We start from the raw sequence: 18564 nt of genomic DNA, 5'->3' as shown, positions 1-18564 counted from the left end.
ATATGCTAAAAAGCTGAGTAAACTGCAAAACAGCAAGGTATCATTATTACTCTGCATTAATTATACATGACACATCATTCTAGACATTTTCAACGATGCTCCAAGCTATCCTCTGAGAATGAATAAAAAAAGATGATTTACCCATTTAAATAGTAATATCACTTCCCCACAATTAATTTTCTGACTAGATTACAAGTATATTAATAATTATAGAAAGTTTAAAATTTAATTTGAAATAATTAGGGGTTGAGAATAATTACTTTTTAGCAAAAGAGAGCAGTGATAAAAATAGTATTTAAGAGAAATTTAATTATTCAGTATCAAATACTAAAGACCATAAAAATTCTCAAAATTAGTCAAACACATTTTTTGAAGTAGCAGATTAAGGCAATTCCTCAAAACTAAAATTCCACCATTAAAAAAAAAATGAAAAAAAATCAATTCTTTAAAAGACTTTACTTGTTAACTTCAAAGCAGTTTTTCCAAACCTGAACATTCATTTTAGGTACTTACAGCATGTCCAAGTACTGCATGTGCTATTTCATGGCCCAGAAGGAAAGAAAGTTGATGAATATCCGTTACACTATTTAAAAATCCAGTGAAAACAAACATTTGTCCATTCTGCACCACAAAGAAAATAATATAAGCAATTAGAAGGTAATACAAAATAAGGACAATAAATTTAACAATTACAATGAGTTTGAGAACATTTACTTACTGGAAGCACAAAGGCATTAATAACTGGGGAATCAACCACATGAACAGTCCAATTGATCTGAGAGATCCCTGGAACATCTTTATTGGATTCAATTAGATGACAAAGCACTTCTTTAACAGCCAGGTATCGGGCATCTTTCTCAGTCAGCATATGATTTTTAAATTCTTCCATCCACTGAAAGATTAAAAATCACTTCTTATTTCAAAAGAGCACTACAAAATGTTTACTCTGCTTCACGGAAAGTTATATGGCTACTTATTGTTGAACACTGTAACTATCAATTATATAAAAGTCTGCATATATTAAGCACTCAAATTTCTCAAATCTGAATTATTCATGCAAAGGCAATGTGGGTTCTCACAAAGGAATACATTCTAATACTAAGATTTTTTATGATTGAATACATTGACATCAAAATTTCGCTCTTTTGATTAACCTTCAAATGAATACTTAAGTATTATTTCTACTTTCCTAAACATTTTAGAAAACACTGCCTAGGCCAGGCAAGATGGCTCACACCTGTAATCCCAGCACTAAGGGAGGCCAAGGCGGGAGGGTCACCTGAGCTCAGGAGTTTAAGACCAGCCTGGGCAACATGGTGAAACTCCATCTCTACCAAAAACACAAAACATTAGCCAGGCATAGTGGCATGCACCTGTGTTCCCAGCTGTGTGGGAGGCTGAAGTGGGAGGATTGCTTGAGCCTGGGAGGCAGAAGTTGCAGTAAGCTGAGATCTCGCCACTGCACTCCAACATTAACCTGGGGGATAGGGTAAGACCCCATATCAAAAAAAAAAAAAACAAAAAAAACTGCATAGAGAACTTAAGATTTCACCTAAGTAAAACACACAAGAAAATTACATTTACAATGCATTGAACCAAAAAACACTTTATACTTAAAAAGAAAGTTAAACTTTTACCAAAATAGATATTTCATTAATTTTAAGGTGTTTTATTCACACAAATTGAAAGGAAATTACTGAAATCTCAGAACTAATGAGCATATCACTGTCTCTACATGATGCTGATTAAAACTAGCCGCCATAGAAGATACTTTTTCTGATGTTATATTAATGAGAGCTCTTTCAAGCATACTGAGATAAGTACAGATGTTCTGAAATATTACTTTAACTTTCATAAAATGTATACTTTCTTTCACTTAAGAATCAAGAAGTGGATGGGCACGGTGGCTTATATCTGTAATCCCAGCACTTTGGGAGGCCGAGGCGGGTGGATCACGAGTTCAGATTGAGACCATCCCGGCCAACATGATAAAACCCTGTCTCTGCTAAAAATACAAAAATTAGCCAGGCATGGTGGCGCATGCCTGTAGTCCCAGCTACTTGGAAGACTGAGGCATAGGTGCTTCAATTGAGAGGCGGAGGCTGCAGCGAGCCGAGATAGCACCACTGCACTCCAGCCTAGGTGACAAGGTGAGACTCTGTTTCAAAAAAAAAAAAAAGAATCAACAAGCTAGTAACTTTTCTCCTTGAGATGCATTACAAAGATATTATTTTATATTATAGAACATGAACTTACCAGTAGTCTTTATCTTAAAGACTTTTAAAAAGCATAATCCACCAATGTGAACTGCCTAAAACAAAAACCCCCATTATCAACTCTCCTGAAGTAAATAAAACAAGAATATATGTAATCAGAGCACTTTATAATATCCCTATAAGAACATGTATTTAAATTTTCCTATGACACAAGTATAATTGTAGCTAAAATAAGAAAAAAGACAAATGTATCTATGTCTATACGGAATTTTTTTAAATGTCTTATTAGGAATGTGAGTGGTAAAAGATGCACTAATACTAGGCCTGTCTCAATCTTTCCAGAACAATTTCCTCAAACTTGCCTCTGACTAAATCCTAAGAAACATCTCAAGTCTCCGTATATAGTCTACTATGAGATTGGTCTTACCTTGATTAAGAGAAATTTTTATACTAAGAAAACATTATTTCTTTTTTCATAGTAGCTTTCCATTGATAAACTCAGAAGTTGATTTGGAATAAAAAGACTTAACCATGCTGGGTGTGGTGGCTCACACCTGTAATCTCAGCATTTTAGGAGGCCAAGACAAGTGGACTACCTGAGGTCAGGAGTTCGAGACCAGCCTAGCCAACATGGTGAAACCCCATCTCTACTAAAATACAAAATAATTAGCCAGGTATGGTGGTGTGTGTCTGTAGTCCCAGCTACTCAGGAGGCTGACGAAGGAGAATAACTTGAACCTGAAGGCAGAGGTTGCAGTGAGCCAAGATCCTGCCACTGCAGTCCAGCCTGGTTTAAAAAAAGACTTAACCATGCCAAAGCTGTCGAGTGAGGCTACTGGACACAAATTCAACAAATATTGAGTGACAGGTCATATAACATGTATATGTGCTATAAACTGGAGAGAAAATGATGACCTCTGTCCCTAAGAAACTCACTAGGGTACAAAATGTTTAACTATCTAAATTATTATACTTTCCAAAGAGGTAAGTCTTCTAAATTCCAACTTCATTTTGGATTCAAAAAATATAATAAATTGCTAAAACTGATGCTTAGAAAAAACGGTCTTATATTACTTGATTTTCAAAGTAAAAAAATTCTGACTATAAATCTATTTATTCAATACATATATACTAAGCACTATACTTACACACTGTGTATTAAAATACAACCATAAACAAAACAGGTAAGATCCCTGCCCCCATGAAGCTTAATCTAATATGGGAAACAGACTATCAAATAAATAATTATGCAAATAATTGTTACTCTCATGAGTGCTTTGAAGGAAAAGTATAGCACGCAGAGAAAAAAAGCCTAGGAGACCTAACCCTAGTATGGTCAAGCAATGGGCACAATTACAAATGAGCTGGTTCATAATTCAGACGGTATGAAGGATACCTCCTAGGGCCTCATCCAGTTCCCCTGCGTAACCCAGTCTGGATAATCAAGGAAGGCCTTCCTGAGAAAGTGACATTTAAGGTGAGATGTGTTAAACAGGAGTCAGCTGGGTGAATGCTAGGAAAAGCAATGTAGGCAGCAGTAATACCAGGTGCGAAAGGTCTGAGGCCTTTTGGAAAAAAAATGCTAACTTCATATCAAATACTAAAATTAAAAAGCAATGTATCTTTCATATTTAAGAAACTTTCCTACTTTAAGTGTTATATTAAGCAGTCTAATTAAAAACAATTCTTACTACTTACTGCTTCATATTCCAGTTCTGATAAAAGTCTGAACTGCTCTTTCCCCAATAATAGCAGCTTGCTTCTTCCTGTGATTGGACTTACTTCCAGGTGAGTAAAATAAAACACCACAAAGAGCAATCCAAAACTACTCAAACCAAGGACTAGCTTCCATTTATTCTTCCTTATACTTTCTTTAAATAGTTCCTTCTTGTTAGGGGGAAGTGCCTGCCACCATTTCCTTATGCCCCTAAAGCAAAAAGAAAAATTCAAAGTTCTGATCATCGTTCCAGCACATATCACTAAAGCTCAAATGCATACACTAGAATTTTATGTCCTCAAACACTTGAATTTGTGTGATATATTTTGCTGAACACATGGCTTTTCCAATTAACAAGGTTCTTAGCTAAATGATGAAAAATAATTAACTATGTAAATTTACAATTAAATATTCTAAGGCTCATCGAAATTTTCTTCTTCAGCTATTTTAAGGATAAACACTAAATGAGATGCTAGTTTACTATAACTACCACTGGTTAACATTTATTAGTATTTAATACATGCAAAATACATATGTATGTATCTATACATATATATGTGTATGTATGTGTCTATATATACACATATATATGTGAGCTGGTTCCTTACATCTATATTATATATAGATATATATGTGTGTGTGTATGTGTGTGTGTGTATATATATATATGTATATATACACGTCTGTGTACATACATATATCTATACACACGTGTGTATATATACATATATATGCTCTATATATGTATATATGTAGAGTATTTTGCATGTATTAGATATGTTTGCATGTATATATATATATGTTATTTAATCTTCATAATAACCCTGTGTCAGAAGAGAAAACTGTTAAGTAACTTGTCCATGACCACAGAGGTAATAGAAGGAAAACCGAGCAATGAAGGCAATGACATTCCAGAGTCTGACCACTTAACCACTTAATAGGGATAACTGTCTAAATAAATATGTAAGAGGTTACAGTACAATAAATCTATACCTGAAACCACTATTCTATTTTTTCCCACTTCTCCTCAGACCTCCAACACAATCTGCCAGTGCTTCAAGGTACAAGGGAAACTACCTCAGCACTGATTTTGGAAATAAATAGTGCTCAGTAGCAGAAACTCCACTATCCTCTTTAGAACATGAAAAAGGAAAGATAATAATAAGATCATAAGTACTCATTATATAAGAAAGTAGGAGATTTTATAGATTACATCTGAGAAGGTCCAATTTCTATCAAGCAGTAATACTCTCTACTGCTTAGCAGTGTTCAGATACATTTTGACAACAAGCAATGTTTTCAATACTGAGGCTAAATATTTCCTTGTGTTGATCTATAAAATAACAACAAAAATTTAGCATTCATACATCATTCTCTTGACAGAAATTTACAAAATAACTTCTTAAAGTTATCTCTATTTTGTGAAGTGACACACCCCAATGCCTCTTTACACAAAGTGTTTCAATGTAAAGGGACATACAACAAACTATCAAGTGTACTTATTTCCTATTTAAAACCTTACGTGACATTATCATTTATTTAAAATGTATGAAAGACATTTTTCATTCTAAATGAAAAATTTTAGGTGATTAACAATAGTAACAAAAACAAAAAGTTAAAAAATAAATCATTTAAAAGAATGAGAACATATCAGAAATCATCCCAAGAATCTGGGATGAGCGTATTACTTCAACCAAGAGCCAAAACAGCTGTATCTCTTCCGGATGCCAACACCAAATCATGAAGAACACAATAAATTACAAATAGAAGTTATTGGTTTTTGATCAAAAGCAAGCTGGTTTGGTTCATACGGAAATTAAGAAGGCTAGAAGGAGCTTCACAGTCATCAAACACAAGAAAGCTTTCTAAGGAAATAGTGATTAGCTTTCTTCAATCTCCATGAAACAAATGAGAGAAAAAAGATTAAAGTACTACCAAGCTGTGAAAATACTATTATAAAGGACCACCAAGAAAAAACAAAGGTGTGTTGGGAACAGAAAAAAAAGAGAAGCATTAATGATTTAAGAGTTAACTAGGAATGAGCCCATCCTTATATAAGCAAAGTTCCTCAGTTTTATGATTTACTGCCTCAAATTGCACAAATTTAAAAAAAAAAGTAAGTACTCTTCTTATATATGAGCTATAACCAACATTTCTGATCCATATATCTTAAGATTCTGCAATCATAAGATTTTCTAAATGTCTATACGATATGTAAGAATAACTTTTTAAAGAGATCAAATTTCTATACCATAAATTAATATGCAACAATAGGTCCTAATCCTGTTTCAAGATTATTAAACCATACATAACAAAACTGAGTAGGATCTATTGTTTAGAAACTTTGTTTTGAGCTAAAGGGGGAGAGAGAGGGGATCTAATGAGGTTTCTTTAAAAGTCCAGTTTTATAAATAAAAAAGTTGTTTCTAAAAGTTAATATAACACAAAATATTAATGCAAAAAGTTAATACAAAAGTTTATTTTTCTAAAAAAAGCATTTTACCTGCCTACAATGATTGCAAGTAACTTCTGCACTGGTTTAAGAATCATCAACAAGAGAGGAACTGGAGCAGCTTGAAACCGTGGAGAGGTGTGGAAATTCCTAACAGCTCTTATAGGAGAAGGGCTTCGAGGATGCAATACTAACAGACTAGGAACCGCTGTAACTTTTTTTATTAATAGCTGTCTTGAAAAAGAGTCCTTCCATACAGTATATTTGCTGGCATTCATCCAAATTTCCTTACTTTTGGTACTTGAGAGGTATCCTGTTTTTTTGTTGTTAAAAGTCCTATAAAAATGAAAGTTTCCAGGCAGAAAAGTCCACCTATCACACTGATTTACTCCCAGTCCCTCAGACTTATTTACTATATGGTTAACTTGTACTTGGTGACAGCCCTGTGAGGTTGATGCTGACGTGTTACATTTTCTCCAGTTAGCCCGTGAATTAAACCGGAAGAAAACATGGTTTCTAACAGCAGACTGCAATCCACTGATGAAGCTCATACTTTTTACTTGATTACCTGAAACACAAAAAATAAACTGTTAATATCTGCGGAAAATATTTACTTACCAAACTGGGAATATAACACTTATTAAATAGGTGTGTCAGTTGTTCTAACACATCTCTGGCTAAATTACCTTGGGTTTCAACTCATCACCCCTACAGCAACGCCTTCTAGCAAGATAAACCAGAGTATACATAACATTACATTTACTATGCAATGTGTACTTTAGAGGCTTGAATTTTTTTCATTTCATTTTTAATTTTTAGTTAGGAAAGGGCCATTTTTATTTTAATGGCAAATTATTCGAGCAATAAGAAATGGATTAGATAAAAACAACAGTAAAACTTTATCCAGTTTGCAGTAACTGGGGGGAAGCATGAAACCAAAAAGTAAAATCTGACTTACAAAATGCCCTGGACATTAGGTGGTAAAGAACAGCGATTCCTGAGAGATGGGAAACAAAAGACTATGACAACCAATTGCCCTAGCTCATTGCCTGGAGAGTGCTTCCAGGTCACAATGCAGATAGGTGGAGCCCAGTGGTTTCCCTAAATCGAAACGATAAAGCTGGGAGGTCAAGTAAACCAAGGCTGCTAGAGCTCACAGCACAAAAGACAAGAGAAGACAAGCTGCACTGAGAAAGAACTCCAGAGCTCTGCAGAGAATTACCTTCTCATATTCCGCTGAGTCCTGTCTGGGCATATGCGTAAGAAAATCCCCTGGAGCTGGGAAAGGACCAACTGAAAAGACTGGAGGGAACGATATACAGGGCTCACACAGGGCACAATATAGTGCCTATCCCCCCGCATCAAAGTGGAAAACCTTATCACTCATGGGTAGAGTACTCAGAAGGGTTTTGCCTCAACATTAGAGAAAGATTAGTCCTAGGCCAAAAGCTGCTCTGGCCCCACCGAACAAACATTACAAGCAACACCCAAAAAGTCAAATGCTTCCAAGCAGCAACTGCATCTCACAAAAAAACAAACAACAACAACAACAACAAATTCATGAACCAGTATCAGGACACAAAACTATTTAGCACTTAACAAGGTACAATTTACAAGTAAAAATCACCAAGCATGCAAGAAGCAATATATGTGACCCATAATTAGAAGAAATTTCAATCAGTGGAAACTAACTCCTAAATAAACAAATAACAGCATTAGTAGACAAGAACGTTAGTTATTATAACTATATTCCACATGTTTAAGAAGCTAAAGGAAAATATGAGCATGTTATGCAGAGATATGTAATATATTTCTTTAAAACGCCTACACTAAACTTTTAGACAAGAAAACTGTAAGATCTAAGATGGAAAACATACTGGATGAAACTAATAACAGATTAATGTTGTAGAAATGAAGATTTGTGACCTTGAAGACGTAACAATAGAAACCATCTAAAATGAAATGCAGAGAGAAAATACAATGAAAAAAAAAGGCACAGAGCCTCAATGAGATACGTAATAACTTCAAGTGGCCCAATATTCATCTAACTGAAGCCCCCAAGGGGGGGGGGGGGGGGGGGAGGAGTGCTGACAGAAAAAAAATACTTGAAATAATGGCCAAAAATTTTCCAAACTTGATGAAAACCACAAACCCACAAAGTTTAACAAACCCTACACAAAAGAAAAAAAACTGCAAGGCACACAATTTCTTAAAATCGATAAACGATAAAATCTTAAACTTGACATCTTAGATGAACTGTATAAATTCGTTGGAAAACACAAAAAAGGCTGGTCACAGTGACACACATCTGTAATCCCAGCACTTTGGGAGGCTGAGGCAGATGGATCACATGAGGCCGGGAGTTAGAGACCAGCCTGACCAAGAAGATGAAACCCCGTCCCCACTAAAAATACAAAAATTAGCCTGGTGTGGTGGTGCTCACCTTTAATCCCAGCTACTCAGGAGGCTGAGGCAGAAGAGTCACTTGAACCTGGGAGGCGGAGGTCGCAGTGACCCGAGATTGTGCCACTGCACTCCAGCCTGGGCAATGGCGGAGCAAGGCTCTGTCTCAAAAAAAAAAAAAGAAAGAAAAACACAAAAAGGTATATCCTATGATTCCATCTCTGTAATATAAACTGCAAAATAGGCAAACTAATCCAGAGTGACAGAGAGATCAGTGACTGCTTGAGGAGTGGGAGGAAAAAAGGGGCAGTGGAGCAGATTCCAAAGATTGGCGCTTGCCTGCAATCCCAGCTACTCAGGAGGCTGAGGCAGGAGAAGCGCTTGAACCCAGGAGGTGGAGACTGCAATGAGCCAAAACTGTGCCACTACACTCTGGCCTGGGCCGCAGAATGGGAACTTGTCTCAAAATAAATAAATAAATAAATAAATAAATAAATAAATAAATAAATAACAGATTGAGAGAATCTAAATATGAATTGACTTTTAAGTTGTTTTAGGTAATTATTACTTATTTTCTTAGGTGATAATAATATTGTGATTATGTTGGTGAATATTTATTGCTGGGATACGTGGTGAAGGATTTATGATAAACAAAACTCTTTCAAATTGTACAGCAAATGTGCACACACACACAGAGGATGGGGACATAAAATCACTAAATAGAATATCAGCAATCACTGTACCTAAGTGATAGTTATATACGTGTTCCTTACATTTTTCCTCAATTTTTTCTGCATGTTTCAAAATCTTCATATAAAAGTTATGGAAAAAATATGTAAAACTCAACCTAAACTAATACAATATTATCTAGAAAGATGCTTCAGGACTACCAGTTTTAATAAATAGTACTACCTATACATCAAGCTATTTTTAAATTACTCAAATTTATTTTTTATGTAATTTATACATTCAGCCCTTGCATTGTTAATGTATAATGTGAATAAAGGGCATGCTAAGTTAAACATTAACTTTGAATTAACCCTTTCTGAAATACTACCAATTTTAAATTAGTAAAGTCTAAGGTGATATATATTAGTTTGACATTATAAACAAGCTACTTTGTTTTTACTTTTCTGAACCAACATGAAAAGTGGTAAAATAATTTTATGCCCAGAAATCATTTCAAAATGCATACTGGAGTAGCTAGTAAGGTTTTCATTGGCTAGATAGCATGAGAGTTACGCAGCACAGAATATAGTCCTGGCCTCATGGATGTTATAATCTAGTTGAGATTATAAAACTGAACCTAAGTAAAACTATTAGGGGATAATAAAATTCAGTTACTAAATACTACATACTGTATGCATTTTTAAAGAGATATCCATGAGTAGCTGAAGAGTTCAGGAAGGCAGCAATTATTTTTCATGCCATTTATTGGCAGATGCAGAAAGACAAAAAACAAATTGAAAGAACCATTTTAAATGGGAAAGTGTATTAACGTTTAAATGTAAAGTCTTCTAGAAGTCAAACGGCAAAAAAAACACAAGCCTTTCCTTTCCCTCAAATCTGATGATTTACTGTAGTAGATAAGCTTCAGACACTTGACCAAGCACAACTCCTTTTTCAAATGTGCATCTTACAGCCTCAGTTTAGGGGATGGGCCTAGATGACCACATTCATCCCCAACAACCCCTACCAGAAGCTACAGAGTTAGGAGTTGGGATTTGACACTAAAAAGATTTTACGTAAAACAGTATTCTGCACAGGAACATAAGGGCATGTGCAAGCTGGGTCTACAGCAGGTGCTATGCCCAAACAAAGCAATATGTAAGCAAGAACTACAAACGAAAAGCTTAAAAAAAAAAAAAAAAAGTGGATCCACAGAAAAGACAATGGTATGTATGTGTAGACAGAAGGTAAGTGAGAGACTACAAAGCCAAAGAGAGCATTAGAGAATAAAACCTCCCTGACTCCCATGAAATCAATGTATTTCCTAAATTTATTTGAGCTTCTTGAGCTTTTACTTTATCCCAAAACTAATGCTCTTTCTTCAGTGAGTTTCTATATTCTGCAAATGATCTCTAAGACATTCACATGGTATAAAACAGCTACACATTTGTTTTCGTAAATCGATAGCTTTTTAATATTATACACGTCGTTTACTAGAACTAGCTGAGGGATCCTTCTACAATCTGCAAAGCCAAATTTACAAATTTTCAACATTTAATCAGTTCCAGAAATACTGGATTATCTCTACGGCAACTTTAGCATCCAAAATATCTCGGCCCACATTAAATCAGTCATGTCAATTCCACCTCCTTATCTCATTCTAGCCCTTCCTGGGCTTGTGGTCTTATGTTGTTGCACTACACACCTTATCTCCCTGTCTATTTCACCACCAACCCCTCTTATTCCAGTTTGACCCCAAACTAGACCTAAAGCACTCTTTCTAAAACGCAAACCTACCCCCACAATTTACATTAAGAATCCTACCCCCAAAATTTACATACAGTCTTACCCTGATAAATACCAACTAACCATTTAAAAGATGATGTGGGGCGGGGCATGGTGGCTCATGCCTGTAATCCCAGCACTTTAGGAGGCCGAAGCAGGCGGATCACGAGGTCAGGGGTTCGAGGCCAGTGTGGCCACATGGTGAAATCCCGCCTCTACTAAAAATACACACACACACACACACAAAATTAGCCAGGCACAGTGACACTTGCCTGTAATTCCAGCTACTCTGGACGCTGAGGCAGGAGAATCAATTGAACCCGGGAGGTGGAGGATGCAGTGAGCTGAGTTCGTGCCACTGCACTCCAGCCTGGGCAGCACAGCAAGACTCCATCTCAAAAAAAAAAATTTAAAAATTAAAATAAAAAAATTTTAAAACATGACATAGTGGTCTATAAATCTTTAGAAGATTTAAAAGAGAGCAATCTATGGCAAAGGGATATGCAAATTTAAAAATAATAATAAATGCTACCTGAAAACTTCCGTATAGCAGAGGTAGCAAACTCAAATGTCTAAAGAAGACCTTTCTGCAATGATGGAAATGTTCACAGCTGCACTGTCCAATAAGGTAGTCCCTACATGCGGCTACTGAGCATTTGAAATGACTAGCGCATCTGAGGAATAAAAGTTCAATGGCCATATGTGGCTAGTGTCTACTGTACTGCACAGCACAGGTTTGTAGGGTCCAGTATAGGTGAGTATCAGCAAAGCGATACTGATGTGAATGTGGATTCATGCCCATCTAAAGGAGGTACAAACGGTATGATGGAATTTGAACTTGCAGTGACCAAATGATTCAAAACTTTCAAGTAAAACCAGAATTTCAGATTTTTATCAATTTTTAAATGCTGGCAAAGAACTTAAACTTAATTTTAACAACCTTGACCAAACATTCAGATTTTGTGTTTTTGACATCTGAACTGTATTACCATTCATTTATTCTAAAAATATTTAATGAGTGCCCACTAAATGCTAGGCCTCATTATGGATGTTAGAGATACTGCAGAGAATAAAATAGATTTTAAAAACCCTCCACAATTTGCAAAAATAGTAATGATAAAATATGCTAGTATATACAAAAATAAATACAACTATTCACAACTGTTTTGAATGGGAGGGTGGTGGTTGAAAGGGATTATTAGTATTTTCACCTTACATATTTCTGTGCAGTTCAAACTTCCACAGGATGTATTATTACTTTTTAAGCCTCCACTCAGGCAACTTTTTCTTTCTTTTTTTTTTTTTTTGAGATGGAATTTCGCTCTTGTTGCCCAGACTGGAGTGCAATGGAGCTATCTCAGCTCACAGCAACCTCTGCCTCCGGGTTCAAGCGATTCTCCTCTGCCTTCGGGTTCAAGCGATTCTACTGCCTCAGCTTCCCGAGTAGCTGGGATAACAGGCATGCGCCACCACACCCAGCTAATTTTGTATTTTTAGTAAAGATGGGGTTTTCTCCATGCTGGTCAGGGTGGTCTTGAACCCCCAACCTCAGGTGATCCGCCCACCTCAGCCTCCCAAAGCGCTGGGATTCCAGGTGTGACCCACCGCACCCGGGTGCAACTATTTCTGTAATTTCCTTTTATTTTCTTCCTTTTCGAGACAGGGTCTCACTCTGTCATCACTCAGGCTGGAGTGCAGTGGTGCCTTCTCGGCTCACTGCAAATGCAACCTCGCCTCTTGGATTCAAGTGATTCTTGTGCCTCAGCCTCCTGAGTAGCTGTGATTACAGGCGTGCACCACCATGCCTGGCTAATTTTTGTATTTTTAGTTGAGACAGGGTTTCACCACGTTGCCTAGGCTGGTCTCGAACTCCTGGTCTTAAGTGGCCTGCTCACCTTGGCCTCCTAAAAGTGCTGGCATTACAGGCCTCAGCTACCGCAACCAGCCAGTCCTGCTAATCTTTTAAAATTTTTTCTGTAGACACGGTGTGGCACTATGTTGCCCAGGCTGGTTTTTAACTCCTGGGATCAAATGACAGCATTGCATTGTGAAGTGCTGGGATCACAGTCAGGAGCCACCACGCCTGCACTTCCATTGGTTTTCCATGGCTTACATAAACTCCTTCATAGGGTAAACCAGGCCCTCCTAATACTCCTCGAAGCACCTTCCCCAAGCCTCCTTCACCCATTCCTAAATTCCAAACCCCCTGATTTCCTTACAGTCCTCAGAAAAAGGAAGGTCTCATCCCTATGGCTATGCACATCTATTTACACTCCTTAGCTCTGCTCATGACAAGCAAACTCCTTCTCATTTCTCATGACTTGAGTGAAAATTTTTACAAAGAATCCCACTGACACAGAAGGCATAAACAAAAGCCTCAACACCACCCGTATATAATTAAAATCATTATCATTTCTATCACTGACAACTAAGTGTCATTTTGACTAGAAACAGTGCCTGATAGTTTGTAATCCCGTTTATCCTTAAAAAAGGGTAAAGAAAGAAGGAAGAAATCTTTTCATGCATTTTCACGAAACCAATCACTAGACGACAGAGCACACAAGAAAAAAAAAATCAGGGCTGACACGTTCTCTTCAAAGAGCTGTGGCAGGTCAACAAACATAGCTGGCAGACTTCTAGGATTACAAAATTAATGATGTGAGAAAATTAAACAATTTGGATTGTTAGCCTCTAAGAACATTTCAGATCTTTAATTCTTTAAGTACCATCTCAGAATGAGCAAGTGCAGCACTCACTGGCACTCACAGCTGAAGCCTGGAAGACAGTTTTAACAACTCTTGCTGAAAATGACTATTTCTTCTCCAGTTTCTATGGAAACAGCTGTCAGATTGGCAAAAATAGGACATGTACTTTAAAATAATCATTCAAGCAAAGTACACACATGATGGAAGCCTTTAAAAAAGAATTGGACGGCAGCAGACTTGGTTCTTAAGCTTCCAAATGTCAGACTACACCCCTTCACCCTGGCTGAGAATGACAGAGATGAACCTAAATCCTTTTAACGAAGGTGGCATGACCTTGATCAACGCCTGAATGCCAAATAAGGGATTTTCATCTCCCTGGACTACAATTTCTTGCTGAGGATTGCAGGGCACAATAAAACTGTTGCTCCACACACAGGCAACATTTAAAGACTATACAGTGGGTTCTGTAAACGAGTTGACGAGGAAATTGTTAAAACTCCCCGGAACTGCTTAGACGGGGAATGTTCCGGTTTGCACAGCCGAGTTGAGGCAGGAAACGTGTTCAATTTCTCCTGGAGAGTCGGGGGCGGGGCGGGGAAGAGACGGAGGCCCCAGCCGGGGGGAGGCGGTCCCCTCTGGCTGGGGTGCCGGGTGCGGCGCCGGAATCCTCGCGGATGAGAAACGCCGCTCTGAGAGCGGAGCCGCTGAGGAGGGCGGGCTGAGGGCGAGGGTAGGCGGCCCCTGAAAGTACTGCCACGGCGCCAGACACACACGGTCCCCGGCGTGCCGCTGGCCGGGCGAGGGGAGAACCGGGCTCTCCCAGGACAGATCCCCTCCCTCTCCCGCCCCGGGGCCCCGCGTCCCGCCCCTCCACGCAGCCTCGCCGCCCACCCACGCCCCCTGCTGTACCCCTCCCCACGCATCCCCACTCCTCGCCGCGGCGCCCCCACAGGCGCTCTACGCTCCGCCCCCCTCCCCGCTCCCGCACTTTGCCTCCTCCCCTCCACACGGTCCTACTCGGAAAAGCTGGGGAAAGGCGTCACCGTGAGGACTGACTCTAGCAGAAGCGAAAGCGGGGACACCGCCGACCCGACCTATGCGCAGGCGCGCACCCGCACTTCCTGCCCTCCGTACCGGTCTGGGCGCCCTTCGCTCCGCCTACACCCGGCAGTCAATACAGCCGCCCAGAGTCTTCTCCCAGAGGCCCCGGTCCCCGCGCGGACTGTGGCGTTCTAGCGCCCTCGTGTGGCTGAAGGAGAGAACGTGGCCCTCGGCTGGGCTGCCTGCATGGGAACCACTTACCCCTGTCCGTGGTGAGTTGGGTCCTCTAAAGAATGATCCATGCAAAGCTGTGTCCGTTGTAGACTCTACGGCAGTACTGGCCAAAAGGGGAGAGACTCCAAAGGCTGCCAAAAGACGAAGGCTTCCTGGTTCTAACTCTGCGTTCATAGAAATACTTTGGAATGTGGGAACGGTGCTTTCATATGATTTTTGGAGGGACTCATTTTTAAAAAGATTAAGTATAATCTTAAGTGTCTGGAAGTTAGTTGAAAGTAGCTAGCTACAAAATGATGTGTATAGTATGTTTGATTCATTTCACCAAAACATATTTATTGAGCATCAACTACATTTTAAGTATCGGGGATGTGGCAGTAAACAAGACAGACCTGACTTTTGTGAAATTTGTATCACAGTGAGGAAAGGCAGGCAATAAAAAAAGTGTACAAATAAACAAGCAAAAGATTGTATTGTGATGGATGAGCAGTGAGGTCCTATATTAGTTTATTATGTTTATACTCTATGCACAATGAAAACATCTCAAAGGACATAAACACTGAACAATTCTAAGTACAGTATCTCTTTGGGAAGATTTGTAAGTTATTGTTTCTTTTATATGTATTTTATAATTTGCCTTTTATTTTGAAAGGGATAGTCTGGAACCCCTGACCACTGAAACCCTAAAAAAACTGAAGTAGGAGGTCCTTCAGTCTTCATGGGATGTATCTCCCAACCTCTGGAGTACACGTGACTTATCAAAGTTTCCAGCATGCTAGCCACCTCTTGCTCATCCTGCTTGATCAGCCTGATGTCGATGTGTAATGTTGGGGTTCAGGGGCTTAGGGGAGCACCCAGTTCCCCTGAGAGGACGTTTCTCCAGGTTCTTGATGTGTCGTTCCCCAGAATGGGAGAGGAGACCACGGAGCAGTACCCTGCTAGAAGTAAACGCCGGACTCAAAAGTGTTTGTAGGAAGTGATTTATTTAGGTAGGAGAAAGAGAAAGAAACAGCTAACTCACACCGAGTGAGAGAAAGAAAAGCCGCTCTCACACTGAGTGGGAAGGGTTCCCAGAGGGGGAAACCAGAGCAGGAAAGCTACTCTCACACTGAGCGAGAGAATCCAGATGGAATCCAGGAGAGGAAAGCAGCTTCCACACTGAGTGGAAGGGAATTGAGAGAGAGATGGAGTTTAGAAGGGGAAGACAGCTTCCACGAGAGAGTGTGGAGGGGGACTGGGGGGGAGGGAGGGCGGGAAATCCAGGAGAGAAAGATGGCTTCCACCAGGGTAGAAGGGGATCCAAACACGGAGTCTGAAGGGGTGTGGGAGAAGGGGACGTTTAACCTGGGAGGAACCCCCACCTTCTCTAAGACCTCTGGCCAATGAAAGCAGCTGGAGTGATTGACTTTTGACCCCTTCTCGAGCCTGACAAAATTAAAACATCAACCGTTAAATCTCCCGATGGAGAGAGATGGGAGGGGCCATGGCGCCTTGCCCTTAAAACTACGCCCCCTTGTGGACCGGGAAAGAGAACACATTCCCTCAATTGGTGTAATAGATGGGTGTGTTCTCGAATTTCCAGGTGATCCAGCTCCTTTTGGACTGCAAAGAGCCCTTATGTCATTCTCCTGGGCCCGCCTGATTTCCAAAGGGGCCAGACTGGCAAGTTAAATAAAGAGAGGATAAGGATGACCAACCACCCTTGTATACTTTAGGTCTTTAATTATGGCATTAATCTCTATCGTCATCCCCTATCCCCTCGGATGAAATGTTCGTTTTGATTTATTATCTTGACTTGGCAAGAACAGCTTCAGAAGCTTCCTGGTGGCTCTCCCCGCCATGATAATTCAAGACCAAGGATCTTGAGCTTCTTATCAATGTGGAGATTGCTCCAGTTGCCCGATAGGTACTTCCAATTATGCACTCGGGAACTAAGGAAATGACTACAGGATGGGTCCATGTATTCCTGGACCCACTGTAAGCTGGACATTATTTAGGCCTCTGCGTATTACCTGATCCCCATAAGCCCCCACACTTAGAGAGGAGCCATGTGTGTTACACACATTGGGTGTCTGGGTAACACCTGTGAAATGTCTGGGTATTCCCCTTTCCTCAACATATAATCAGTTGAGAAAATGGGCATGGGACACAGACCAAAGAATAATCATTACAGTAAATATTTGTTTCAGTATTGCAGGATTCTTCTTTCTAGGGACCCAACAACCTCTTAAGTCACAGATTCTGTGGTCTCAGTGTGAAGTTAGGCTTGGTTCTGAGACTTGAGCAATGAGCGGTGCTTTTTATTAAGCAATTAGTCCCTGCATGGGGTAAATGGCTTCTTTTCTTCCAGTTGTAGATATTAAGCAACAACCTTGTTGGCTGTCCATCTGTTTTTCCCCCAGGGAGATCTTATGCCATTAAAGCCCTCCACAACCTCTGTGGATCACACCCCTTGGCTGCTCCTCTGCCCTTGCCAGGTGTTACAGAAATTACATCCTCTGGGCTCCTCATGGTTAAAGCCACCACCTGGCTTCTACTACTTTAGGATACTATTATTCCAGTAGATATTATCAAACCCAGCTTTGTGATCGCCTCTCACTGTCATCCCTTCCCTTCAGAGGAGAGCCTTCCCTGAACTTCTTAGTGATGCTAGTGCCCTCTCGCCAGTGTGTTCCCCATTGCCATAGTATATGAGGTGTCCTCTGGGCCTCCTGTACAGCATTCTTCTCTGCCTGGCCTTCTGGCTCTACACAATAAATTCAGGCAAGTCCACTTCCTTCAGCTCCTTCTGTCCTTCCTCTACCATTTGCAAGGGCAATTCAGACATTCTTGCTTTACTCTGCATGGACCATGGCTTTCTTTCAGCTTCTAATAGTCACCTAGCCGTGAGTTTACCCCATCTTCTAGAGTCCCAAATCCCGAGAAAGTGCCCCCAAGACAGTGAATGTTTATTTAGCCAAGCTTGTTCCTGTCGCTTTGATCAAGCACCTTCAGAAATCCAATTCCAGGGGTCCTCTCCTGGCTCCTGCTGGTACATGCTAGGTAATTCTTTTAGCTCCTACATTATGCAATCTTTTCCCTCCTTTAACAGGCCCAACACATCCCCAGCTGGGTGGTGCTGGGATTTAATCTGAGTTATCACCCTGGCAGATATCTAAGAGGAGATGGGGCAGCTCCTGAGTAGGCACCTGTTTATTCCTTATACTAGAGGCTTCCACACTGCCATCTCACATGAGGGAAGTGTTAGCTTTGACTAGGGAAGGGTCAGCCACCTCTGCAAGCTCTTAGGGTCTGCAGAGTCAGTATCCTCAGGGATTCTATCAGGTTGTCCCATTTCACGCT

At 39.8% G+C, this 18564-nt stretch overlaps 1 protein-coding gene across 6 annotated transcripts in view; it reads right to left on the bottom strand.

Annotated features, from left to right (window-relative positions):
- The window catches only part of OMA1 (OMA1 zinc metallopeptidase), a 77625-nt gene extending 62552 nt beyond the window's left edge, over positions 1-15073 (bottom strand). For 5 of the 6 annotated variants that reach the window (XR_004274660.1, XR_004274662.1, XR_004274661.1 and 2 more), the window contains exons 1-5: positions 14965-15073; positions 6437-6953; positions 3915-4143; positions 719-892; positions 514-621 (exon numbers count right to left, since the gene is read on the bottom strand). Coding sequence is in view for 3 of the 6 variants with exons in the window: in XM_032296852.1 (XP_032152743.1) it covers positions 514-621; positions 719-892; positions 3915-4143; positions 6437-6936 (1011 nt within the window). In the remaining 3 variants the exon portion in view is untranslated. The remainder of the gene's footprint in view (positions 1-513; positions 622-718; positions 893-3914; positions 4144-6436; positions 6954-14964) is intronic. The other variant, XM_032296853.1, reaches the window with a different exon arrangement.
- Between the last annotated feature and the right edge of the window lie 3491 nt (positions 15074-18564).

The sequence above is a fragment of the Sapajus apella genome, unplaced genomic scaffold, assembly GCF_009761245.1.
Source record: "Sapajus apella isolate SASKATOON/1434 unplaced genomic scaffold, GSC_monkey_1.0 scaffold36, whole genome shotgun sequence".
NCBI lineage: Eukaryota > Metazoa > Chordata > Mammalia > Primates > Cebidae > Sapajus > Sapajus apella.
Note: the sequence above shows the minus strand (reverse complement) of the source record. Positions and strands in the feature narration are given on the sequence as shown.